This window comes from Athene cunicularia (assembly GCF_003259725.1).
Source record: "Athene cunicularia isolate RWA chromosome 5 unlocalized genomic scaffold, athCun1 chr5_part1, whole genome shotgun sequence".
Lineage (NCBI taxonomy): Eukaryota > Metazoa > Chordata > Aves > Strigiformes > Strigidae > Athene > Athene cunicularia.
The window spans coordinates 37,712,965-37,740,962 of NW_020799101.1; the positions used below are offsets into that span (position 1 = coordinate 37,712,965).

The 27,998-nt window shown below is 47.6% G+C and overlaps 1 protein-coding gene across 6 annotated transcripts in view; it reads right to left on the reverse strand.

Annotated features, from left to right (window-relative positions):
• SLC8A3 (solute carrier family 8 member A3) overlaps positions 1-27,998 on the reverse strand; it is a 113,811-nt gene that overhangs the window by 19,066 nt on the left and 66,747 nt on the right. For 3 of the 6 annotated variants that reach the window (XM_026849574.1, XM_026849576.1, XM_026849579.1), the window contains one exon: positions 6,514-6,620. In XM_026849574.1, coding sequence (XP_026705375.1) covers positions 6,514-6,620 — 107 coding nt within the window. Of the gene's footprint in view, positions 1-5,027; positions 5,132-6,513; positions 6,621-7,776; positions 7,820-27,998 lie in introns of those variants that run through there. The other 3 variants (XM_026849578.1, XM_026849577.1, XM_026849580.1) reach the window with 2 other exon arrangements.

Genomic DNA, 27,998 nt, shown 5'->3' on the forward strand with positions numbered 1-27,998 from the left:
GCCATCTGGGCTCCCATTTCCAATGAAGTAATATCTTGCGGGAGACATGCTTTCTGAAACAAAATTCTGCATGAATGATGTCGGTCCCTTTTACAAAGCATAACCCTCAAGACTAAGCCTTCACACACCAGCCCTGAGGTTGAATATTCCACTGCTGTGCCATGAGCTGAATTCTCATGAGCAGACTCCCAATTACCCTCATGAAACACAGTTTTCCAAATGCTATTTTCATGATTATCTGCAATCAAGTTAAATCTTCCAGAGTAGCTTCACTTGCTATTCGGGCTCCATCAACACTAAGCTTAACCAAAATTTAAGCAGAAGACCAACTTCATCCAGGGAAAGGAAAACAAATTTTTCTTCTGTAGTCCAGGACTGCAGAAAAAGTGTGAAAGCTGATGTGTGAAGAAAAGTATTTCTCCAAAATCCTGCTGGGCTGACAGCAGCAAAATCCTCATTCTGAGCTGTGAGCTGATGCGATACCAGAGCTGCCGTGTGAGCAAGAGTCAAACCAACAGACAGCATCTTGTCATAAAGGAAAAGACTGGTTTCACTGCAGGAACACTTTAAAAAGGTGCTGAAAAAAGGATGGTGGCCAGAACGGTGGCTCAAGGTGCTGTGAGGTTTCAAAGCCCTGCACAACTCAGTAGACAGGAATTTAGTTTACGTGACTGCACATGCAGAAGAAAGGTGAGACAATAAGGATTCAGAGATTACTTTCTTAGAAATGGAGAAGACAAAAAAAAAAAATCAGGAAACCTGGGAGACGGCCAGGAAGATAGAGAAAAGCAACATTTACCATCTTTGCCAAGCAAAGAATGTGAGTCTCTTTGATTTCTTTTTAGTAACTCACTTCGATATAACAAGCTTGCAGCAGGCGCCATTTTTACCAGTGCTCTTTGCATCTGATACGCCACTACTGAGTCAGTACTGGTCTTCATCACAGACTGGGCTGGCAAGATACCCATCTCAGATCTATTCTCATCTTTTTGAATTACTGTAGCACATCAACAAAAAGAGCTGCTGAAGTAAAACTACTTGATGTGATTTGTTTGGATGATCAGAAAGGCTTTGAAAAACTCCAGCTGCAGAAAGCAATTGGTGAAAAAGAATAAATGAGCTTCAAGACCAAGTTTGGTAGTGTAGATGTAGCATTTATATAACAAGTGGTCAGGCTCTCCTTATGGCAAGGGTTAACAACTGAGTGCCCCAAGGCTCAAAGCAGCATGGCACTGGTATAATTGGGAGTGAACAGTGAGGAACAGCATCTGCAAATGATGCAAAATGTTTCAGTCAAAAGGCTGTATCAGTGACTGTTATGCACTATGCAAGCTCTAAGCAACCTGAAGACAGGAATTCATGTTTGGACCACCGCAGGTACCTTTCTGAGTAGAGATGTTTTTTCCTCCAGTAAGAGCACTAGGATGAATTTCCTGCTGAGCTCTGGCCCTCACAGAAACCATCCTGGAGATACAACCCTCTGCCCCACAGCTCTCATCAAGGCCAAGGAGATGTTCCCTTGGTTGGAGGTGACTGCTTTGTACTGGCACGTGTATGGGCGGCACAGCCAGTAGTGCAAATCAACCGTACAGTAGTGCAAATGAGACCTGCTCCTGTCTGCTATCCTCCTCCACTGCATGTCGATCAGAATGCACCACCAGCACAGCCAGCAGCAGTGAGGATACCCTCAGAGACAGCACGCTGCATCTGAACAGCACAGGGCCTGGGATCCAGTTCTGCATCCCAAAATAAAGTGTCCAAACTCTGCCCCAGGCTGGTTTGGGAAGAACATTTCTACTTGTCCCTGCCATCAGCTCTGCCTTCCCTTCAGGCCACCACATTTCATCACTGATTTCATCACTGCTACCTAGCTTGTATCATTAAGGTAAGCTAGCATGGGCAAGTCCTGGGGCTAGTGCAGACCCTGGGTACAAAGCTGTGGTACTGCAGGCACAGCTACGATAGACTGGCTGTCTCTGTGCAACCCAGATCACAGATTACTTCCAAACATGACTGCCAGTCAGCTGAGGTGCCCAACACTGCCCTGCTCCCAACAGGGCCAGAAAAGATGTTTTGAAGACACGATGAAGAGCTGTCTACAGCTCCCTAATGCACAGGCTCAGTGTGATCCAGCTAATTGGCGAGTAACAACAAAACAAGAACACACCATCAAGAAAACCACATCTTTGTGGTGCTGGAAACAAATGCATGAGTAGCCGAAACCCAGAGAGGCTCTTCATCAAAAGCAACAGAGCCTGAACCTCCCATGAGAGGCAGAAGCTGTGCTTTGCCCTTGCCATGTGTCACGTGGGGGCCCATCCATCACCACAGCAAAACCAAGTGAAGTCCCAGCTGGATGGCTGTGGTTTGGAATTTTTCCCCCGGGGAAGCACTGCAGAGGCCCGTTTACACCGAGGTGCTGTGTTGACCTTGCAGCCTGCAGAGCTGTATCTGTCATGCATGTGTTTTGCAATAATAATAAGCCACCCAAATTCTGCCCCTGCGGTGGCGCGATGGCAGCAGGAATGCATGTGCGGGGCGTTGGTGTGAGCATCCCTTCCCGACTGCCCAGCGCTGCACAGCAGGTCGCTGCCTCCTCTCTGCCGGGGACGGCTGCTCACGCGTGTGCCCCGTGAAGCTGCTGGCAGCAGCATTGGCTGCCGACTGCTCCCGATGCTCTGCATGGGCAAGCCTCACACGCAGCTCCTTATTCTTCATCCCAGGCACAAGGTACACTCGTTGGAGATGCCACAACGTGCAGCACTAGGGAGCTGGGGATCTTTCCAGATGCCCTGGATTTAGTGTAGCGACTGTGCCACCTTGTGCCAGTAACATTTACAAATGCGTTTTAATCTTCCGCCTCTTGGATTTTAAAACCACCCTGACTTTTCTCTAACGAGGCCAATCAGGGCTCTGTGTCTCCTCCTCGGCATGGTCCTTTACTTCCTCCAGGTAAAGAGCGTCTGTCCCAGGCGTGCAGGCTCTGTGCTGCTGATCACTTAGTCCAGCTCTGATCTCCTCTCTTCCTGTTGCAAATCAGACAATCCTATTGACTCCAACTGATGCTGGTGTAAATGAGACACACACAATACAGCAAACTGGCATTGTAATCCTAACAATAATGAGGACATTTTACAGCTGAACCATCTTAGGGGCTATTTGGATTTTTTTCAAATACGTGTTTTTATTCAGCCAAAGGCAACATGGCCTATATGGAAAAAAGAAATGCAGGATTTCACAAAAAAAAGAGTCCGAACCTGCTTCTGTATCCTGAAGCTCACTGGTTTAGAAAAGGATGGTAGGATTCACAGAGAGCAGACAACTGAGCAGAAACTTCAGTGTGATGCTCCAAGCTGCCAAGTGCACGAGCAAGAGAGAACCAGAGGTAGGTGATTTTCCTCCTGTACCTGCTGAGATGGAGGTGGGAGCCCTGTGGATGGGAAGGGGCACTTGCAGAGAGGAGACCCCAGGGTGATCCTAGGGCTGAAGACCTTGATCTACGGCTGAACAGATTCTGTTGACACAGATTCAAAGGTCTTAAGCACCTTAAACTCCCAAGAATAAATCAGGGTATAGTGAGCAAGTACCTACACAGAACCTGCAGCACACTATATAGTTTTTTCATCTGATGGGAAAAAAAAGTAGGAAAATAAGTAGTGGCTACAAGCTCAGGCCAAACAACTGCTACCTAGAAGCCATGATCATATCTTTACTCTGGAGGGCAACCAACTGCTGGGACATACCCCCATGGGATACACAGGTTGGTTACTGTTTCCGCTCATGGACTTTGGTGAAGCCCAGGGGCCTGAAACCCCAATGTCCCTCATTGCCTGCGCGCTGCAGGAGGCAGTCTAACGGCATTAAACTATGAATCCTCTTTGGGTTTACGTTTTACAAATCCACGGATGCTATATGACATTGTCATGCTAATGCAAGCTGTGCATATCCTGAACATCCTGCAGAGCTGTGCATGGGAGCTCGGACTGGCCAGAGGGCAGCTGCTGTGCTGGCGAGATAAGAGACAGAAGACATTTCACCACTGGAGAGCTGTGCGATGCAGGGGCAACTGCCAGGTGTTCCCATCACCTGCACCAGCACACAGGAGCAGGAATAAGGCCATGGGCACACATGCCTGTCTCTAGTCTGTATCAGACACCCAGAAGGTGTATTTGAATTCCCTTTTGTAACATGCTTCTGTTTAAGGCTTGGCCCTCCCAGGACCACCCTAAAGCTGGTGAAGCATATGGCAAGACTCACTCAGTGAAAAAGAGGTCAAACATGTCTGAGGACAAAGATACATGTAGGCAAGGCTCAACTGTAAGTCAGGGTTTATTCCCACTACAATCCTGCTCTGCTGGGAGATCCTAGATCTCAGCGCTGATGAAGCAGGACCTCAGCAGAGCTCCACACCCTCTGCACGACAGACTCTGATTATCAGTTTGTGACACATTAAGGAGGTTTTCAGATGAAAGACATGGGAGAACCATTTTTCTTAAAAAAAAACAAGACACCTCACACCTTCCCTCTTCTCTGCTGGGCTTTTCACAGCACCTCATAGGGACCCAAGAACACGAAGGCAATGCCACTGGCAGGCAACAACAGAGGGAAGGACAGGGGGGCGTACAGGAGGAGCCAAAGGAGCAGCCATGCACTACGCCCTTCTCTTGCTTTTCACATTCCCCAAGGTCCTGGCAAAGGAGCAGAAGAGGGGAGAACAGCAAAGGTGTGCTTAGAACAAAAAACAGATCAAGACAAGGAAACCCAATCAAAATAATACAGCCTCCGAGGCTCAAGCATTGCACAAAAGGAGGATCAGAAGTAAGCTGGGCTTTAAAAGGCGGAGATGACACCGAAACAGGGTGAGTGAGAATACAGGAGGGCAGAGAATAAAAGTTGATCCATCTACAGGAGGAGGAGAAAAGGAGAGAAGGGAAGGAGGAGAAAGAGGGTTATATTTTCTAGATTTGGGGTTTGGAGACTTGATTCTGATTTTTTTTTTTTCATATTTTTCATAAAGGATCTCACACCTGATATTCCTCGTTCCATCCATTTCGGTTCACCAAGGGCAATGAAGAAATTCTCCTGCCTTTCGTATTCCTCCTCATCTACTATCTTAACCCTTACGGTCTTCCTGTAGGGACAACAAGAGAGACAACCATGTACAGTGGGTTGGCTGGCCGGAGGCGAGGCGGCAGCAGCAGCAGCAGCGGTGGCGGCGCAGGCTCCTGGCACACAGCCCCTTCCCCTTCCTCAGCCTGCCTGTTGGACATGGGCATCCATCGCAGCTGCTCCTTGGGGAGCGGGAGGGTGTTAGGGGGAGAGGGGGCTGGCAAGGGGAGTGAGGAGGGAGGACAAGGAGGAAGAGGACCTTGCTGATGGTTAGTGGAAGGCGACTTCTGCAGCGCATTTTTTTCAGTGTCACATGGTAATGGAAAAGGTATTGGCTGCCTGGAAATCACCAGGGACCACCCTGGGGTATCCACTGCGTTTTTAGCTGGAAGATCAATTGCTTCTGCTGCCCTCACAATTAATAATAAATCTGCAGGGATCTTGGACTGGGAGCCTGAGGAGAAGAGAGAGAGATGGGCACTCATAGACAGGTTCCCCAGTGGGGTGAGGTGGATCTCTGCCAGCGGGCTACAGCTCTGTCAGCTGCAAAGGAGGCTGATAGTTCTAATTTCCATTTTCAAAATGGCATATCTTACTGCTTTTTCGCTTCGACAGCGTCTGCCTCTTTCCCGTGCCCTGTCCCTCAAGCGAGGACACAGCTTTCCCCAGGAGCAGACAGCTCTGCTGCGACCTCGAGGGGGCACAGTGGACTAATATGCCTTCCAGGCTCAAATGGAAATACCCTGGGTGCTGGGGCAGGGCTGGCCCTTCTCCCTGCTGCCAGCTCACCGGGCTCCCTCCAGAAGTGCTCACAGCCACTAGGAGCCCTCAAGGAAACCAAAGCAGGGGGTCAGCTCCTCTCTGCCCTCATCTCCTGCTCCCAGAGCCACCCTGAAACAACCGGACCAGGGGCTGCACAGCCTTTGCTGGGTCCTTCTCAGAAGTTACAGGAGCTGCTTCTCTCTGCCAGGCCTCAATTCCTGACTTTTTCTAACACAGGTCTGACTGGGACACCCTGTAGCACCAGGGCTGGGCAATGACCTCCTGAGATGCTGGATGAGTTTCTAGCCAGCATCTTCCCGCTGACACTACAGAATTTGCTCAGACCTTCCAGTGGGGATGGCAGAAGGTCTTTGTCAAGCCTCTGCAGAAATATAGGCAAGCAGGAGGCTCTCCATCATTCTCTCTCTGCCCCCCTCACCACTTTGCCTCTCCCCAGCCCCAGCATCAGTCCCCATGCCACCCCACGGGTACCATGTGACACAGTGTGTGCGCACAGCAGGGTTTAGGGCAGAGCGGTTGGAGACAGAGACAGCAGAGGAAGAGAAGGAGAAGAGGAGGAAGGAGATGGAAGAAAAGAGGAAAGAAGAATGTTAACGTTAGTCTGCAGGGCCAGTACTACACCTTTCTGTAAACTCATATCCACCATTCGGGGGCTCATCAGCTCAATGAAGAAATTCTTGTTTTTTTCATACTCCTCATCATCAATTACCTTGATGTGAACTGTTTTGCTGTGGATGGAAAAATAATAAGGGTCATAAAGAGGAGAAGGGAACAGAGAAGCAAAAGTGGAGGAAGGAAGGAACTGAATGGGTACATTAGAGAGTCAAAGTTTTCTCACCCACTGAACAAGCTCAATGTAGCCCTTGAGAAAGGCTAAAGCCCCACTCCAGCAAGTGACAGTGGCCAATTTTCTGTTCAACCCACAAGTAGGATGGCAGGCCACACTGTGCAAAGCAAAGTTAGACCAAACCAGCTCTGATCCCCCAGCAAACTGGCCAGGGGCTCAGGAGCCGCCGGCACAGAAGCTCATGGCTCAGAGTGCAGGCAGTGAGGACTGGCAGCAGGCTTCCCTCACCCTGCTGCCCACCGCACACACACACACACAACACGCAAAAGCAGACACACAAGCACATGCACCCCGCAGGCACCAGGCTGCTGCCTCCCTGCTGGCAACACCCACCAGCTGGGCAAACACCCGCTGGCTGCACAGGCCGTGGGAAAACTCTGCAACCTGCAGCTCCAACACGATTCACGTCAGAGGGAACCCCAGGTGATGTGGGTTCATCAGCTGCCGAAGGGACAGCTTCATCAGCCTGCTCTGAGAGGTGCTGGCTGCTGGAGCAGCCAGGCAGCACATCCTACGTCTCTCCTTCAGCAAATTTTCTTATGAGTTCTTGGAGGATCTTGTAGGCAAAGAATTGCTCACTCTGCCATAGTTTCTTTCACAGCAAATACATGCCTCAGGCAGAGGTCACTGTCCCTCAGCTTTTGCATGCAAACAGAACAAGGGAAGAGTGGAAGGCTCTTCTGATGCACTGACTCCTTCCAGCCAGGGCTGCACTGACTGTTGCGGGTTGAAAATGACTCCTGTGCTCCCCTCACTTTCCTGGTAACTGCAAGGCATCATGCAGTCTCGCCCCTTGTTCGTGATGGAAGGCATCAGTGCTTTTATTCCAGGCTGATCTCACACCCTCTTAAATGCAGCATTGTCTGCACGTACACTGATAAGCATATATAATTACATGCTCATATAAATGCAACTGCTCTAAATGGGCATGCGCTTGCCATCTCTGGTCTCCTGGACTTCCAGTCTGTCCCAACCCCAAGCTGGAACTGCATTTTTTAACCAAAAAGTCAAATCCACATAAAAAGCATTTCCCTTACCCCAAAACAACTGTCCCTGAGAGCCTCCAGACCAGCTGCCCCCCTCCTGCCAGTGAATGATGTCCTACTTCCCACAGCTCTGTACCCACATGTAGCCCTGCAGCTACGACTTTCCCACACTCCCTCTCCATTCTCAATGTTCCTGGTGCATTTTGTGCACAACCAGTCTTGGCTGGGGATGGAAGGGAGGAGAAAAGCAGGACTTGCAATCAAAATGCTGCCAACTGTCAGCAGTCCCCTGAAAATTAACAACACTGACTAGGAGAGTTGATTGTCATCACTGCAGCTTGCATTCCTACTGATATCATTAATGAACACAAAATTATCCAGTCATCCTCCAGTTTGACCCTCATAACTGCTCCTGCACTCTGACTGCAGAAATCCCATTCCCTGTGCTGGCTCTTGTTTTGGTCTTGGTCCCAAACCCCGTCTTTCAAATGATGGCATATGGGATTAAGGGGAAGAGTTTAGACAACCTCTGCATCAGTGAAGGAATGCACAAGAAAAACCACCTCTAATTCTTCTTTCTAAGCTAAATCAGCTTTATTTTTGCCAGTGTTTGCTCTACCCCTATCCTGCGCTAATGCCAGCAAGCCTCCTTTCCCTTTTCTAGACCCTTTCAATTTCCACTAATCCAGCCTGAAGGATGTAGGATTTTAAATGATACATCTCTGGTGTAAACATTGGTGCTCTGCTAAGACTTCTTCATGATGATTTTGTTGCATTTTTATTGTAGTGGTTGACTGAATTTGGCTTTTGAACCAGATGTTACTTATGGTTTCTCCATTCTAGTAGCTCCAAATTACTCAGTATCGCTTGTCTGCAAAAATTTGGGAAATCAGACCCTGTTTCCCAGGGGCCAGCTTAGGTAACACAACAAAGCTATTCTAAGGCTTTATGCAGTGAATATTATGCATGCACACCATTTGCGTTCGCTTTCATAAGCATCCTTCCTTCCTTCCTTGCATCCTTCCTTCCTACTCTTTTTCTTTCTTTCCTTCCTTCCTCCCTTCTCTTTTTCCTTCCTTCCTTCCTTCCTTCCCTTTTTCTTTCCTTTTTTTTTTTTTTTTTAAATGATGTGGCTCATTCATCCCCATGACTGGTGTGTGCACATACCAGAGCAGAGGAGAAATGCTCATTTAATGAGGACGTGTGCCTAACAGATGATCTCCCTGGCCATGTGCTGTGTGTATGGAAAGCCTGATTTCAGGCAAGCCCCTCATCTGTGCAATGAATACTCAAAGCTGTGGACTGAAGGAATAATGATTCACTGTGTGCACATTATGTTAAATACAGAGATCTCTACACAGCCTACTAAGTAGTCCCACAGCAGTGAGATTTCCTTAGACTAGTCTTTTTTTAACATTAAAAAAAAAAAAAAAAGAAAGAAAACACAGTGAGGATCCATAGAGAGCTACACAGTAAAATGCTGGCTTTGCAGAAAGTCCCCTTGGGGTCAGGAAACCAAGATAGCAAACCCTCCAGACTCCTAAACCAGCTCAGCTCTGCTGCAGACTGGACCATTACCACACACTCAAGCCTCAGGTGGCTTTTAAAAAAAAGGGGTCTGAATTTGGTGAACACTCCGGTAAATTTCTGGTTTCCTACTTTGCTATGAGCCATAGGGAGACAACAGGGATCTTTTACCTGGCTCTGAAACAAGAGGTGAGGGGCAGAACTTCCACAAACCAGAGCTGCGAGTGCCCTGCATGGACACGGGCAGGGCCTTACACCCCTCACCCAGTCTGACTCAATCCAAAAAGAGGAGAAGGTGCCTGACCTCCTCCCCATCTTTGCTGAGAGCCAGTGAGTGCTCAGCAGGTCCACAGTGAGAGCTTTGGGAGCCCCTGGCACCACCGCGGCTGGGTGGTGTGAGATGGAGGGCTCCAGCCAAACTGCACCCACAGCCTGCTCTTGCTCCAGAGCCTGTGCATTGCCAGACCTCCCCATGCAAGGAGAAAAGGAGCATGGCAGAAGTTTGCAGGGTCTGTGCAGTGACACGGGGAAGTAGGCGAGGGCTCACAGACCCAGTGCCACATAATGGGGAGGGGTTAATTTTTCTCTGGGATTTTGTGGTAGAGAAGAGCAGCATCCATCCCAAGGATGGGGGTGTGGGGCTGGGATTCCTCCCTTGAGGGGAAGGGCCCTTCTCTCAGCTGGCTGGCTGCTCGGGTGACTGTCTGTGCAAAGATCAGCACTGATGGAGGGTCATTGCAATGGCCCGTCAGGCCACCCTGCTGCAGCTGGTGGGGGCTGCCTTTTCCCAGACTCCACAGCTTCCCTAGCCACTGTGAGCATCTCGCTCCTCTCCAGAGCTATGAAAGCAACCGTAACTACAGCTGCATCCTGAGCTGTCATAAATCATCTGGAGGCCAAAACACAGATTGCTGCTGTGCAATCTCATCTCTCACCTGCAGCCACACTGGGAGCTACCACCTCGGAAGGCATGGAGAGCGGAGGAGATGGATGGGGAGAAGGGCTGGAGCGTAACACTCCCCCAGGAAGACATCACGTTAATGCGAGAGATGTGACAGGAGGACACTGAGAGGCAGAGAGTGTGCGGGAGCAGGAGTTTTGGGAACGTTTTGCTGCAAGAACATCCTGACAGCTTCTTGAAATTAATGGAGGCAGAGGCGGGCATGAGAGGGGCTGGCAGCACAGCAGCCCTAACAGGCAGGCTTACTGAGATGAGAAGAGAAGGATCTGAAGCTCACCTTGCTCAGCTGAGCAGCTTTCATTCCCCAGCCTCTGGCTGCTCCGTGTGGGGAGAGGAGGACACATTCGAACCTTTCCCCTTTTTCTCTGACGGCTTGATCACAGCCAAGACATACCTCAGACAGCTCGAAAGCAGAGAACAACAGAGGCCATCCAAAAGCTTCTCCTGGCAGCAAGGAGTCACTCTGCAAACCACAAAGTGCCATCGCCATCACTAAGCCCCAGCATAGTCCAATCTCAACCCCTGCATGGGTGCCTTAGTGGGAAGAGCTCTTTAATTCGGTCCCATATTGTGTTTTCAGCAGACTGAGCAATGCTTTCGCTTTGAGCTGTGACACAGCAGGGCAAGCTGAGAGCCAGCATTCCTGGGGAACACCTGGCCATAGAGAAGTCAGGACAGCTGCTTGCTTGCTCCTTTTACTCCGGGATCATTGCAAGCTGACACCAAGAGCCCTCAGATGACGGCAGTCCAGGCTCTCCTTTCAACATGCAGTTAAAAACAATCACTGGTTTTAAAAGTTAGGGATGGTAAAGCTCCTCTGGGGACCAACATTAAGTATGAGATTTCCCTGAGTAAGCAACAGAAGATGAAATGAATAGACATTGATCTTCTCCTAAAGGACTTTGTGTACATGATGTTGCTAAATTCCCCATCTGGGAAGTACAGAGGATAATCTATAAAATCATTTTATTTGACAACACGTCCACTTCCAACACACAAGGCAACAACTGGATGGTTATTTGATTAATGTGCTAGAAAATATTGAGTATCTCTCTGTGTGGAGACTCTCATTTGCAGAAATTATTGCTGAGGAGGTTAAGAGGATGTGTCTGTGTGACTTTGGAATGTGAAATAAGGCTCAGCTCTAAAAACAGCATAAGTCAGGAGATGTCACATAGTGTATACCATTGAAACAGGTAGGGCTGTGCAAGGGCAGGATTTACTGTCCCTGGTGGGATGCTGTTAGCCAGGATGGAAAGCAGCCAGGACAGCAAGTTAAACATCCCTGGGACAGTGAGAGGTACCAGGAGATCTTTAATAACTCGTTAATGTGAATCATTAGCGCATACACCTTGGGTCAAGCCACAATGTTCTTGACACATCCTGATATACCCAAATCCTCTTGTGATCTGTTGTGGGTGCAGGTCCCTGCAGCACGAAGTTCAAAGCATGTGCTGCCAGTCTGACTCTTCCCCGAAGCCCTGCACTGGGCTGGGGTTTCAACATGAAACTACAGATAGCACCTATTCGCTCTGCCAGAAGATCTCATTGAGAAGGTCAACTGCAGAAATGCTGACTAGGTAAGATGTCAACAACTGAGACAAACCAGAGGGGATTAAATAAGGCTCTATAGTGGGGAGCTGTCTTTGCCCAGCTCACTGAGAGGTGGATATTTAATAGATCAACATGACAGCGCTGGCAGGCAAGGTGAAGAAGTCAGCAAGAGAAGCCCTGATATGATGCACGCAGTCACATGGAGTTGCACATCAAGTAAACCAGAGTGGGACAACCTGAGCCATTCTGAAGCAAAGAATTATGCTGTCACAGAGCACAGACAAAGATGAGAGATGTTTGAAGGGGGAGAATCATTAGATCCCAAAGCAGATTTCACTAAACTCACCAAGGAGATGCTGAGTGATCTTAATTTCAACAGGAAATGCTGGTAATTTAGGAACCTATCCAGAGTATGGCTAAGACAGACAGGTTGCACATTGGTCTTAAGCTCATGCACATGAAAGAAGATTTTTTTGACTCCCATGGGTTTTATGAAGGGTGGGAAGAGGTTTTGAAGCATCCAGCTGAAGCCACTGGTGATGGTCAGTTTGTTCTAACAGCCAGGTCAGAACTGAAGGTGCCTCTACAGTCAGAGCAGACATAGGTACCAATTTCCTAAGCAGATGTCAACAGGATAGACGAACTGTCAGGATAGAGTTTCAAGCAGATCATTGATGTGCAAGTTACAGAAGAAGTGGTGCTAGTACAGAAGCTGGAGACAAGCTATTGCAGGCCAATTTCCAGGAACTGGCTGTCACTCATGAGGACCTTGGAGGAGCACCTGTGCAAGAGCCATCTCACTTTGTCTAGCAAACACATGGGGAATGGCCCGAACAGCTTCACTACCAGACAAAGAGGCTGTAAAGTATCATAGACAGAAGCTCCACCTCCCCAACTGTATTTTTTTCTCTTTTGTCTTCAAGCTGGCCTATGGGATAGCCCAATGATAACTAGGTATCATCTTATCATTAAAATAGGTTTCTCTGCAGTACCATCTAAACAAGTCACTTGATACTTCTGTGCTTCAGTTTCTATATTCATGCAGTGGCTGTGATCCTTACTTCTCATAGGGATTTGACAGAGGACAGTCCCTACTTGCTTTGAACTCCTAATGTGAAAGATGTTACAGTGATGCAGCCATAAGGAGGGTGAGGGAAGAGAGCAGACAGAGCTTGAAGTGGTGATGGAAGCATCACTTATTCGTATGATTATCAACTTAATCTGCTTCATCTGATTTGGTTCCCATTTGAAGGGAACTGTGCATTTCTCTAGGGCATCCCCTCCTCCTTGCTAAAGTTTCTTTACACCATTAGGGAACCAAAAGACCTCAGAAAATAGGGCTGGAAGAGCAATAGTTTGCACTCAGCTATCGCCCTTCTCTGGGCATAGCCAGCCCCACCAAGACGTTCCTGACAGGTAGGTGTTTCCCCAAGTGGTTTCTGAAAGCTTCATGGTAGAGACGGTTTTCTGGACAATCTTTCCCCATATTTCAATTCTTTACCCCTAGGAAGTCCTTTGTAACGTCCACCCAGCCTGACAAGGTATAAATTGCTTGGGAGGGGGAGGGGAAAGAAGCCTTTGGCACTGTCTCCTGGCTCACACAGCAAGGAGGGCTCCCTATGCCCCTGCTGTCCCTCCACACACAGGCAGGGGCTGGGATCTGCCCAGGCGACCCAGAGTCCTTCTGCAAACCCCTATCCCTGCCATGTGTGCAGCACCCAAGGGACCTCTACTCTATTCCTGTGAGGACCAGGACCAGAAATGTCCATCTCTGCTACACGGGACGGGGGAAAAGGTCCCCTGAAGAAGACACCATGCAAGAAGTGGCTGTATTCCGAGGTGGAGGTGAGGACTCCAAGTCCAAAACCCTGTGTGTCCCTTCATGCCTACCTTTCTGGGACTGTGTGGGACTCTGCTCAGGACCACCAAGAGCTCAGGGGTTCTGCCCAGCTGGCTGTTGGCAGTGCAGTTTGTTTATATCACACCAGGTCTTTATAAGGGATAAAGGAGGAAATATTGACACAAAGGCATTTTCCCTTTGTGTATTCCCCGTGTAATCTTGGCTAATTAGTAAATTGGCTCATGTTTCCATTAGAACTATTGAAAACGCTTTAGTAGCTGACACATGATAATTAAAGGGACATTACCAAGACTAAAGCCATGGTTTTTTAAAGCCTTTACTTGTATTAGAAAACTTTGAAGTGTTACCAGTAAAAGATTTATAGTTGATAGCTAGTGGAAAAAAAAAAAATCCCAATTAAAACCCAAAAAACCCATTTGCCTAACTGTTATTCTTCCTCCGTCCTGGATGGCAAACCTAAAAGGGTCACTTTGTGTTTGTGGTCATCTTCACTTCTCAATTTGTGCTTGTTTCCTGCACAGCAGCCCTGCCCTCAACTTGATCACTTCCCACCGCCACCCAACCCTGCAAAGAACCATGAAATGCTGCCAACCTCACATGACAGCGTTTCACACCTACTTTGTACCTGTGCAAATAATTGTACCAGCAGTGAGAAATCGGAGCTGCTAAGCAGAAGGCAGGTGAGCCCACTGTCAGGCCTTGCAAAAGAAATCCTTAGTTACCTGGTATGTCATTCAGGGCAACTCAAGAGATGCTGTATGTCCACATGTGTCAGCCATGGGAATCAGCACCAGAGCTAGTAAATGGCAAATGTCTCACACTCAGTTCGGAAGCCCTGAAGAGCTGGAAAAGGCACGATAGAGGAGCACCAAAAAACACTCCAGGAGCTTCCTTAATGCAGTCATCCCTGCCAGACAAGCAGATTTCCAAAGCACTCTATATTTAACTTTGTTCAAACATGATAAAATGCTCTAATATGTAGAGTTCTTCAGAAAGATGGCACAATTTTCTTTAAGAATTTCTGCAAAGAGGGGAAAGACACAGTTTGTTAAACACCCTGTCTCTCAGCTGAGTCCACACTGCTGATCAGCTGAGTTATTTAACTTGGGTTGTACAAGCATAATAGCTCAGCTCCACAGGTTTTTTTCTTTATTCAGTTTAATAAAGCTATTTTTTTTCCTGTTAAACATTTTTAGCTACAATCTTTGTTTAAGTTCCTCTTAAAAAAAAGAAATCTAGGCTGATCTTCCAGCCTGTTGGCTCCAGATACTGAGGCTGTGTGTAGAAACACAAGCAGGCCCTTGCCTGGCCTGCTGCAGGTCAGCTTTTTGTTGCTGACCCTACGAGACTTGATGCTCCAGGGCCAGGGGAGAGCAGACAAAGTCTTGACAGCCTGTGGAGCTATTTGTTGAGGTCTGTACAATAAGCATTTGTCTTGTACAAGCAATAATTCAACTTGGCAGCCCATGAAACCAGACAGTTCTGGTGAGTATCAGCCTGGTGTAGGTGCAAAGCAGTGTCAGGGCCCTGGGCATGGACATTTCTCTCCTCCCTACCTTAGGCAGGTTCCCAGGGGAACAGCTTCAGTGAGAAGATGCTGTGCCCTTTTTCTCTCAGAAAGGAATTTTTAAAAGAGCAAAACCTCACCCACAACCCCACTGTCATCACAGAGTACAAAATTTAAGAAAAAGTAGATGGCGGAAAACAAAGGAAGGAAGAGAATTTATTCCTTACCAAATGTCTTTACATTTTTCTGCTTTCAGCTTAGTCTAACACACCGCAACAATAGCCTATGATGTCAAAACCCATTATGGATGTTGATGGCCAAATGAAGTACTACTGGAGATGCTTTTGTTTGCTCTAGAGAATGGCTCCAAAACCCGAGAGTGTGTGTGGGAGTGGGAGTGCCCTGGAGGGTAGGCTGTACTACCTCAAAGCCCCTTGAGGTGTCCTGAGCAAACACAAAACTGCCGTTCAGCTGGTAGTGACCTCCGTCCCACCACAGTGCTCCCGATTCCCACCTGCAAAACAGTCATCACTGGCTGGTATTAGCAGTCCAGTACTTCAAGCTGTCCCCCCTGCTTTTAGACTTTTCACTGAAGGCATGGAGATTTGGAAGCTATATTTAGATGTCTTCTCTATTCTTCAGCAACAGGGTTGCCATGGAGATGCTGGCGAGGACAAGAAGGTGGGGACGGAGGGGGAGAGGAAGTTGAGGAATGAGAAGTGCCAGATTCAAAACAACCCTCATCAGCCTGGGAAGAGTTTAAATTCCTCCTCAGGCAAAAATTGCTGAAGCTTGTTAGCCAAAATGAGCCCCCGACACTGCCCAATGGCGTGGCCCTGCCATGCATTGCTCAGTGCTTTGTCACGGCAGGTTTGAAGAGATCCCAAGCAGCTGGCCTTCGGGCACTGTCCTTTGAGAGAACATGCTCCCACCGATCTGTGCTTGCTGCTCTGGGGCATGCACTGAGCGCTGATCCCTGCCTCAGCTCATCACTCCTGTGAGTGCTGATAACCACCTGCACCCTCAGGTCATCCACCACTGGACATCCAGAGGACAACCACCCACGTCCTCCTTTTTGGGCACAGCTCTGGAGGGCTGCATGACACCCACAACCAGCTGTAGCTCAGCTGAGCTCTATGCAGCCTTATTTGATCTCTCTTCAAAATTCCGTTCTCTGAACTCCTAATGGATTTGCAAAAACCTTCTGATGTGGGGTACCCAAAACCAAACTTGCAGCGTTGCATGGCATCCCAGCAGAGACACGCTAGCCATTGCTGCCTGAGTGCCAAAAGCAGCCCTCTGGGAGCTCCATCTGTGCCCTGCTGCTGCCATGCTGCTTCATGAGCTCATATTGACTCTGTACTCAGCCGGCTCCCAGCATAGCTGGGGTGGCTTTGTCTCTGCCCCCGACAGTGGAGGACACCACAGCTGGGGACAGAGCTGCTCAAGGCTCCCCAGCAACATGGGCAGGGGCATGCTGGCACACTGGGGACAAGCCACCCAGCACAGGAGGCTGATGTCCACGGAGACCTCAGCTTGCTGGTCCTACTGCCACAGGAGCCAGGTGGATTACAGGTCCTCAATCTCCCCCATGCCACATCCACATGACCCTAGGCTGTCATTAGCCGCAGGCACAGCCCAGAGGTGCAGCTGCACCTACTGTCCACAATACTGGCAGCACAGACAACATAAGTGGAGACCAAGGGCCCCTCTTTACATGGCTCTTCCCAAGGCTCACTGTCCTACACTTACTGCACTGACAATGAAATCTGGCTTTCCAAGAAAGGTCACAATACTCCCTTCAAACCCCAGTGTGGGAGCTGGCATGTCAACCCCTCACACCTGCCTAGACCTCCTCCTTGGCTCCTGCACATGACAGCATCCCCAGATTTCAACACTCAAAGCACATCAAAGATGGTGGGAGGTGAAGCAGACTTTCCTATCACAAACCTCTCTGGACAGTCCTCACGAGTCCTTCTTTCCCCTCCCTTGCCCTGCTCTTCCCCTGTAGCACAGGCAGTGCTTTCAGCTCAGCAGGGTGACGTTCAGCCCAGTCACTGGAGTTGCCTACATTCAATGGAGTAGCAAAGCAGCAATCTGTAGGAAATTAATGAGCTGCAAACAATGCTGTGCAGCTGCCAGCCTGAAACAAGCCCGCTCTGCTCGCTGCAGATACAATTATTATATATGAATAAAAGGAGCTAGAGCCGGGGTTCTTTAGCTCCAGTCACAGCCTTCCTGTGACCAAGACAAGGGACAGCATTGCTGAATTGCAACAACAACATCAAAGTTGCATATCCAACCATTTACACAGAGCCAAGATAATGCATCTTTTTCCAAGGCCACTTGCATATGAACATCAGGCTCACTGTTCTCTTCTGTAGCACTGAAAACAGGGTAGAGAATACTCAGTTACATCATTTAATTTTGTTTCACCCTTTGGGGCTGTTTTAGTTGTATTTCTTATCAAATGAAAACACATCAGGAAAACCAAACAAGGCCACTTGCTAGTTTCCAGGAGTGAATACCCCAGGAGTAGCTGCAGGTTCCAGGAGGAGGCCAGCTCTGTAGGGCTTCTACTTCCAGAATCCAGAGTTTTAGACTATAAAAAAGCCACCTCCTTAGTCACAAACTGAACAAAAATCAGGTCAACAGCCAGCTTTACAGTGAAGAAGAGTGTTACAGAAGGGTTAAATCTAGGAGCAGGGCAACCTTCAAGCCTCACTTAATTCTGCCAGTGACCCAGCTTCAACTCCCAAAGAGCTGGGCTGCCAGTTGCTCCCCTGCCTCGCCACAGCTGGTCCCTTCACTGGACAGCCTGGCTCAGCCAGAGACAGGAACAAGTGCTGCATGCTGGCATGACCCCATCAAACACACCACAGCCCTCACTTGCCCAAGCTGCTCTCCTTTAATCAACATACTCTATCATCTTACTGGTATAATTTCTAGCCTAACACTTAGCCCCATCTCAGCCTTCACATGTGGATCCCGCTTAGTGGGAAGTGCTTTTGGCAAAGCCTGCTGACCGATCCACATCAGAGGCAGCCTGAACTCCTCCTGGGGTCCCTGGCTGACAGACAGGAATGTCCTCCTGCCTCCTCTACCTCGTGACAAGAGTTAGCGTCAAGGCCCTTCACCCTCATCCCAACATGCTTCTCAACACTTGTTCCCCTTCTTGCTGTCTCAGCTCTCCTATTACAACTCCCTCAACACCTCAGACTTTAATAAATGATGCCCTGTCTTCTCCCTTCCAAGTTTTGACTGCATCACTGAACTCTATGACTTGACCTGTCCTGACAAAGCCCAGCCACACTCCTGATACACATTGGTGTACATCCTATCTTACTCCCACTGAATGTTGGGTTTACAGGCTGGCCTCACATACTTTTCTCCATGTGGTTAGAACTACAACCTGATAACAAAAAATAACCATTTTCTGAGCCCTGGTCTTCCACCCAGCTTGGTGTTGGGTGCAGCACTCTTCACCCCAGCATCGGTAAACAGTCTTTGGAGATTTAGTAACATGACACCACCGCTCTGAAGGCTCAAACCTCATGCAGACTTCTACAACAAATCCCTTGTGGTTTTAGAGGAGGGGCTGTTGTTTAATGAGCTCCCCCTTTGCCCTCCTAGCCCTCTCACCTTAAAAATGTAACTCCCTGACACCATCAAGAGTCTTTCCCATTATGGGACCTAGAAGACTTAGGACTTGAAATCTCAAGACAAAGAGCTCCCGAAAAAAAAGGAAAAGGTGCACTTGATTTTTTTCAAGCTGATTTTTAGTTTTTCTAAAAGAAGTTCCCATCCCAGCTCTCTGTCCAGCCAGAACGTAATTGGGTTGCAATCCCATTGGTGCCCTCCCCGGTCCCTGCCCCAGCCTCCGCTTTCTTCCAGCTCACTTCACATGTGCCCTGCAGTGAGTGTCAGAGCTCTTACAAGGAAACAGCTACATGCCAGGGAGACTGTCAGGAGCAGGAGCCTTCTGCTCTGTCTGTTTACTGGGGTGTCTGTCTGTGTTTATCAGTGGCTCATTCTATTTTTCAGATTCTGTCCCTAGCTCTGCCCCCTGCTATCATGGTCCCCCTCGCTTCCTTAGCCACCCCCAGAAAGGCACTGGGGTAGAATGTATGCTGAGTAATAAACTCTAAGCGCTAAAAGACCCTCAAACTGATGCTGATCACCCACAAACTGGATCTGAACATGTGCCTCTTTGGTCTGAGGTTGTCCCCTGGCTTTACACCCATAGGTAGGCTGCACTTATCTTTGTTCTCCAGAAGCAGAGCTAAAGCAGAGAAGATATCAAAGACTTGTTTGGCTTTGTAGGCAGCAATCAGCTGGAGCAGTCAGGAATGAAACACATGAGAAAGAGCCCCCCCCCCCCGGTCACTCCCGGGGCGCTCTCCCAGCCTTCCTGCTGCCGGGGAACACCCCTCGCACCCAGCACAGTGCTGGCTCCACGCTGCTGCACAAGCAGCCTATTTCTATCCTGTGGCCCATCCACAGCAGCATCACTGGCACACAGAGGCTGCAAGGGCGCAATGAGAAGTGCCTTGGCCCCCCCCAGGTCCCTACCCCACACATGCTCCCCTGGGTTAGCTGGTGACACCAAGCAGGAGCTCACCAGCTTGGGTCTTTGAATCCAGAGTCAGGGCCTGAGCAAGAGTCAGGAACAGAACTTAAGGCTTTCTGAAGTAATCTGAAAAGCCCACTTTCCTTCCACTTGAGCTGTCCAAGACCCAGAATCATGACACTGGACAAGGAGAAATGAAGCTGCCTGGGCAAACATCATTTGCCCTACTCTCATAGCAAGGCTGAAGGCGAGTTGTGCATTCTACAACTGTAGAGGAGAGCCTGAAAACCCCTGGCATGGACTTTTTCACTGTCCTAATGTTGGGAAGGGTCTGCAGAGCCTGCCTTGAAGCTGGAAATAACTCCCCATGGAGGACTTAGAGATGGTCTACAAGACAGACATCCTGCAAAAGCTGGCTTTGTCAGGCACACACACCTATAACCAGGTCACATCCCACTTCCAACAAATTAGAAATAATCCTGAGGGGTTTTTTTGGTTGTTTTTTTTTTTAATGTTTATTTACCAGTTGGTGCCTCCTACAGAGACAGGCATTTAGAGATCTGTGACTGTGGAAAAAGGAGGAAAAAAAAAGCTTCTAATGATATTGCCACCTCTTTAAAAAGCAATGATAGTAACAGTCCCTACTAGCCCTTGGAGCTTCACATATGACTTTGCTCTGTTGGAGTGTGACTGTACAGGATGGCAGTGTTGGGCTCTATTTAACTTTAGCCCAACCGCTCCAGATCAAATTTTCATAGGCTCCAAAGAGAGAAATAGCTTTCATTAGAGACAAGAGTTATTAGTTTACAGTCAAGCTGGACTCTTTCCTCCTCATGCCTCAGAACAAATAATAGCAGTTTTGCAGGCTAAACAAGGCTCTTGTGGCCATCTGGGAGACCCACTGAAGACTGAAAGATTGCCCAGGTGTAATTCAGGATAAAATCTGTGGTTTGGAGCATTTAGCACTGCTGAGATTCAGTTCTGAAAGAGAGAGGGACCAGCCCCACATATTGAGCCAAGAAATCCTCATAGTGCTAAGAAACACTTAAAACCTCCTCTTTTTTTATCTTCCACTGCCAGCAATCTGATTTGAAGTGAACATGTACGGTGTTTTTTGGTTGTTTTGTTGCTGGTGGTTTGTTTTGTTTTTTTGGTTTTTTTTTTTTAACAGTTAGTACACCTTTCAGATCCTTCAGTGCCTTCTGTTCCTCAAACAAGGAGATGGGCTCAAATCCAGTCCTTCCAACGATGGATTTAGGCAAGATTGCACACCAGATTGGATTCACCCTCAGCATCTATGACACCATCTAACTTAATTTCCTTCTTTTGGGAGCTATGCGCTTATATGTGGCATTGCTTTCCCAAAAATATTCATGGCTAGGAGTGCAGTGCTGTTCTTCAGCTGCACTCAGATGAGTTTTTTCCTATCCCTCCAGGTGTTAAGGTTTTGCTCAATTCAGGAGAGATTTGTTATCTTTAGTTTAATCTAAAGAGACCGCCATTCTTTGGAGCCCCTGGTGCCCCACAGAACTACACCACCACTCAAAAGCTTGCTTGGCCATTAAGATCAGCTCTGTGTGCTGCATCTCCACCATGCTCAGCTCTAGCAACACCAGGGGCTGCCAAGGGCTGCCTGGCCCAAGAGAGCTTTCCTGAGCAGGACGTGTTTTGGCCAGTGGTGGTTCCTGGCAGGCCTCCATCAAGGCAAGATGTAAGGCACATCCCAGTCCCATCCTGCCCCTCTTATGCAACCACCACCAGCTAAAAATACAGACGCAGCCCTGGCCAGGCGAGATGCAGGTTTAATGAGGCTTCCATAGCAACGGGCTTCACTTCGGCAGGGACCAGGGATTCTTGGGGGGAGAGGTGCTCCTCAGCCAGGGGAGAGCTGTATCATTAAAAGCTTGCAGCAGTGGGGTTTGAGGTTTTTTCCTCATTGGTACCAATAAAATTGCCGGGCATTCAGTTCAGTCAGCTGCAGCCAAAGAGACAAGCTGTGCAGTATTTTTAACAGACAAACCTGGGCCTATTTCTGTCATGAGGATAAATATTTACTAGTCAGCCTTAATTAAACTCAATCACCCACAGGCAGAAATGTTAAAACAGGGATAAATCAAGGAGCCTGTTTCAGTCTACCAATACTATAAACAACCTTTTCAGTAAAAATGGGCTTCTGCCAGAGTTCATAAAATACAGTGGTTAGAATTGGCCAGTGTGGAACTAGGAGACCCGAGGACAGCTAAGGTCAAGGAGGAAGTGGTGTTGGTTTATGTTTCATGGATGGTGTCCTCTGTGCCAGTGCAGGGGCAAAAAACACACAGAAAAAACCCCCACTGTTGATGAAAAATCAGGGATAAAAATATGTTGTAAGCCTGACTTTCAAAGAAAAATAAAACTGAGACAATTGCCTCCTGTTCTCCATACTGATCCTCTTACACTGTGTGTAAGAGTAAGGACACATGCTGGCCAAAATCCCACTTTGGTGTGCATAGCTCTAAGTATTACATCAGCAGGGGCTGCCCTGTGGCTGACAGATGTTTAGGGATCCATGGCTTATTTCTGTGAAATGCGGAAAATACCTCTGAAAAGCTAGCCTATTACTAGTATTTGATATTCAGCGGGTGACATCTCTGCTGGAAAATGCTCATGGGGTCACAGATCAAAGCCCCTGTTTCCATTATAAATGTACAGTATTTTTCCAAAGTGCAGATTTTTTCAGGAATTTCTTATTTCCTTCACCGCTTCCTATCAAAGAATTAAGAAGAATATAAGCCACTCAAAAAAACAAAGGTAAATATTAATATTTTCATTTCAGTCATGAGAAACTGAGGCATGGAAAAATATTCACAGGGAAACGGAATGCCCAAGCCCCACCCAAATCTATGTGTTTAGTACTGGGAACACGTAAATCAAGGACCTCAGAATTGCAGCTTGTTATTGAAAATTCTGGCAAAAGTCAGGTGCCTCTAAACTCAAGCACCCCAGCCAGGCACCCAAACCTGGTTTGCATCCCATTTATCTGTATGTTAAAACCAATAATCACTGTTTCCTACTTTCAGCTTATTATAGATCCTTGTATTCAGGCATCCTTCAGTTCAGAGCAACCTGCCAAGTACCCTTCCCTCCAGAACAAGCCATTCCTGTTGATGCAAAAAGTCATCACTTGGAGGCACCGAACCCTTATATACGCTGATTTCGCATACATTACTTTCCATCAGTTATGTCTTTTCTGCTAAACTGGGTTCATGTGCTGTTACAAGTCTACTGAAACACCACATGAAGCATTTCACAAACTATAATAGAAAATCATCTTTCCACCCCATGGAAAGTACCTACTGCTAGGATGAAACATGGCACATATTAAACTATACCCAGCACCAAAGTTAAGATGCCAAAGCCTCTAGGAAAAGTTAGGGACCCATGAAGAAAACTAGTTGTTGTCACTTGATAATACAGTGATGTCTCCAGCACTGCAGCAGCCCTGATCCTGACCACCTGTGGTCATCAAGCTGGAAATGCTGCCTGTTCAGGTATCCCCCTTCCTTCCTGCTTCCCATGTCACAAGGCTGTTTGGCTGTAGCCTCACCATCAATCTCCCTCCAAGTTGCACACAGAGGGATAGACAGGACCTCCTGCCCCCCGGCACCATGGCTCACGCCAGTTCAGTAAAGCCAGTCTCTGGAGCTTGCTCTGGTCTGTACACTGTCTCCTTGGAAAGGTTATGAATATACAAGTTAGCCCATACAGACCTGCTTTCTCAGGAAACTGTAGTCTGAACCATAGTGGTCACGTATCCTCAAGATTTTTCTCCTTTCCTCTTGAGAGCTCTATTAAAAATAACTTTTGACATGAAATAGGCCTGGGCAGTCATTTTACATCATATAACAATACAATTCAAAAGCCAAACCCATTACCCCACTGAGTTCTGAAATAAATGAACGGACATCAAAGTTCTGTATGCCCTTCTCTGAGATGATGGAAGACGGTGCAAGGGAGGAGCTAGTGCATCTCCTTGATCAAAAGAGGTGCCTGGGCTCTGGGAGCGCAGCACTGGTGGGGAATGGGGAAGTCAGTCACATCCACACCTTCGCTTAGATGAAGGCCAAGTTTGGTTTAAAATTACAGTATAATCCAATATCATTCCCTGTAACATGCAGTTAAATTATGAATGACACGTAGTGAGACCATAGGCCTCTTCCATTTCAGGCTCCTTAGCTTAACCTAGATTTCCTAATCCAAGGAATTGCAGTACTGGAGATGCCCACCATGTGGTCCTTGCTCTGCCTCTGCCAGTGTCCTCCCTTGCGATTCCAAGAAAATAACTTCTTTCCCCAACTGCAAAATGGGAACAAGTGCTCCTTTGCTTCTGAAGCACGTCATAAGCAGGAATGCATTAATATTTCAAAACACTTCAATATTATGGGGGAGAGAACACTTGAAATGTGTAAATAAATAGAAACAAGGTTTTTAAGGAGAGGTAATATGTTTTACTAGCTCAACTAATATTGCTGTACGAGCTTTTAAGTATATGGGATTTGTACCCAAAATGTACTCAGTTTCAAACTTGGGATTTCTGTTTAAGTCTGTTAGAAGTTTTGCATTGCCTCAGATTGCCTTTTCCTGGGAATTCACACCAATCAGCTGGGCTCATACTTCCTCTCCCTAGAGACTTTGCCACTCTCATATCCTCAGGCCATCACAGTTTGCCACAATATAAATAGCTAATTAACTTTTTACTTAAAAGTAAGAAAGCAATCAAGCCAGCATCCTCATCAGCTTCTGGAAATACTTCAGCTCTCCACCACAGCTCTGGCTTCAGACAATTTAAGATTCAACCTAAATTATTTGCTTCAACAATATATTCCACCATTACTGCACCATACTTATAGCTCCAGTCATAGGGAAGGCAGCACAGAGAGATAATTTGCATTATAATCACCCACCTTGCTACACAAGATCATACAACCTGATGAAACAAACACTAACTTACAGGAAATGGCAAGACATAGAACTTAATAATAATAGGCCAATCCCTTAAGAAGGTACCTGAACATCCGTTCAGTCCTCACCAGGACCGAGGAGAGCCTGCCCGAGAACTCCTATAAAAACTGACCTCAGTCTCACAGCAAGGGTGGGTGTTGGCTTTTAAGAAATACAAGGTGCTCCCAATCTCTTTAAAAGAGCAAGAACCCAGATGAGCCTACCAAGGACACCAAAAAAAGTACAGTGTTTTTGGAGATGAGCAGCCATGCTGCAGGAACTGGAACTGTGTAAGCCATCAGAGAGATGATGGCGAGCCCAGGGCCTTATCCTGGAGAACAGGAGCAGAGAAGATGCCCAGAGGGCGCATCCCAAAGCACCATCTCTCCTGCCTGCCTTCCTCCAGCCACACTGCTGAGCACTGTCATTCCCAGACAGACTAGAAATCTTGCTTTACTACATACACAAAATAAGGTGACGCCTTTTTTTGGCCCCGAAGCAACTCTCACAGGCTGTGCACGTGGGTTGTTTTCACACCTCAAAGTGAGGCAGAGAACTCTGGCAGGTTTCCACCTCACCAGAGAGCTCAGCCACCTGGCTTCACAAGTCCTCCATGGCTTTTTGTGTTCTCTCCCTTTCCAGGATTTTTCCTTAGGGATGCTCTTAGCAGGGCAGTCTTCCTGGACACTGGACCCATTTTCCTTCTCTTCCCACCTTTCCCAGCTCCACTCCCAGCAGTTCCTGTGGAGGGACCTCTGGATCCCCAGGAGGACTAACGTGGGACCAGCCAGCAGCACAGAGGCAGGCAGGGGCAAGGGGGATAAAGCTGTCGAGAGGAGACAAGCTTGGCTTCCATGGACATTCCCTCTCTGCTGGCAGAAGGGTGTCCAGCAGCATGACACTAAGGCAGGCATGTGTGGCAGGTAACCCGAATGAAGGCTGGGGTCAGCTCAGCTCCTTAGTCCATTCAGCTGCTTCCCCAGCTCTCACAAACCAAAAAGTCAGCAGATTTGTCAAGAAAGACAAAACCTAGCCACGGACCCTTAGACCTCTGCTGGTTATCAATTATGAGGCTTGCTGTGAACAGGAAGGCTGCAGCCATTTCTAGAAATCTGGTCTCTTACGGGACCCCTAACATCTTAATTGTCTCGTCCACTTTCAAGCATTTCCCCTTGCAGCATGCCAATGAGATGGCAGGCACCACAGAGCTCCTGGCCACCAGCTCCCGTGCAGGGAGAAGAAGGGTTGCTGTAAATGGCAGCTAGGAATGGAAAAGGATGCCTGAACTCTGCCAGGGTCTGATGCCTTCAACCAGAATGTCCAGAGAGGATTCAGTGGCTGAAGCTCCCACCCCATAAGGCAGATGCCTGCGTAGCTCCCCGTGACTGCATCAGCCTCTCGGAGTGGGGCCACACTGGCTCCTGGACAGAAACCCAGTGTAACCAGGACCACCAGAGTTAGAGCTGAACTTATTGAACAGGAATGTCTTTAAACCTACCAGCTAAGAGCTAGGCAGCCTGCTTCTTGCCTGGAGCACTCAAAGATGGGTGCCAGACTTGGAGAACATGTTACAGTTTTAAAGCACTTGCAAATACATCCCTACTATTTTACTGCTCTTCAAACACTAGTAACATGTGGGCAAGGAGGAGTCAAGCTTTGCTTTTGCATTTGGCTTAATTTTCAAGAGCTCGTAAGACAAGACACCCAAAGAGAGAGAGAAGGGTTTAGGGTTTTTTTTTGTTATTTTGTCTTATGAACAGGCACACAATCTGGCGTGCTGGCTGCAAAGGGAAGTCTGTAGTAGATTACACCCTCCTGGCAGGCTGTTGTTGCATTCGGGTCAGGCACCAGGAGAGTAAAGAGGGATAATAAAATCATTGCACTTTTTTTTTTCTCCATACTCTGTATTTAGAGAATGAGCTAGAGATGAAGTTTGTTAAAGCATGCTTAACAAGTGACTCTGGTCTGCACCTCATATCTAAGTGATTCTCTCATTTGAGTCCTGATCATCTCTGGAGAACAGCCTGCCAGAAGTACCAAAGGTGACAGATTTGTAGTGTATGTCTTGGATAAAAGCCTATCTTCTGCATAAGGTAGCTAAAAGATGATGCCCAAACTGAGCCTCATTTTACTACTCAAAATGAAGGTATTCATAGGCCAAAGAGCCCTGGTTAGCTATTGTTTTATGAAAGGGAAGGAAAAGTTAATCCCTGTGATGGAAGAGGAGGAAATAATCAAAGAATAAAGCAGCAACATCAGGAAATCTATAGCCTGAGTGAGAAATAGGATTTGGTCTATGAATATCTGGCTCTCACCGCGTTCTCTTATCTCAGCCAGCTCAATCCTGGGTCTAGGGACCAAAGGGGAAAGCTTGATTTTGCCCTTTTGGGATTTGTTTGTCAATCTAACTGCTTGGGTTAAAAGGGGCACCATATATCTAAATTGTCAAAAGGAAAATTATTAACTTGAAGCCCTAAAGAAGACACTCCTGAGGCCTTGTACTAGGTCCCACATTACTGCTAAGATGCCATGAATGCTTTCCACCCCATAGAAACATATCCCCTACTTTAATGTCATTTTCTGAAGAAGATGAGCAAAAGCTCATGGAAAAGACACGGTGTGTTAAGCTCAACGGAAGGAAAAAAAACTTCACATAAATGTAGTGAAGTTGTATCCACTCCTACAGACACCCAAGGAGCCTGCCATGCTCCCTAAGAATAACTTCTGTTTGTCGCAAGGTGGATCTGCAGTCTCTTTTCTCCTAAACCCTGACAAAACAGGCTGCAAGGCTAAGTTTATTGCTCTGTCTGGTATCTTCTCATTTGGCTCTAATCCCCTCCAATATATATGCAATATTTCAAATGCTCTTGCAGAGATGGGGCTCTTCTGAAGACCTGACATTTTTATAGTCCTGGCAAGCCATCCATTTCTATTTAATTTAGTTCTCGACACAAATAAATATTATGCACTGAGATTTACATATGGGTAGACTGGCCAATATTTTCAGGCTGGCATGCTGAGGGCTGCATCTGTACTGCAATCACTGCTAGAACTATAGGTGGTGTTACACTACTCATGTTGGCTATCACCAGCTAGACTGGGGGCTGCCAGCAACATAGCCACAGCAGTGCAGAGCTCCTTACAGGCTAAAAGCTACCTGCAAAGCGGAGGAAAAATTAATTGACTGTATTGCTCTCCAAGCTACTGCAACTGTTTTAAAACTCTCAGGTCTCCTTCTACAAGCTGCAGTCACAGTACAGACGTGCCCAGAATTAAAGGCCTAAAACAGAGGGGTTTATCCATTCTACACCCC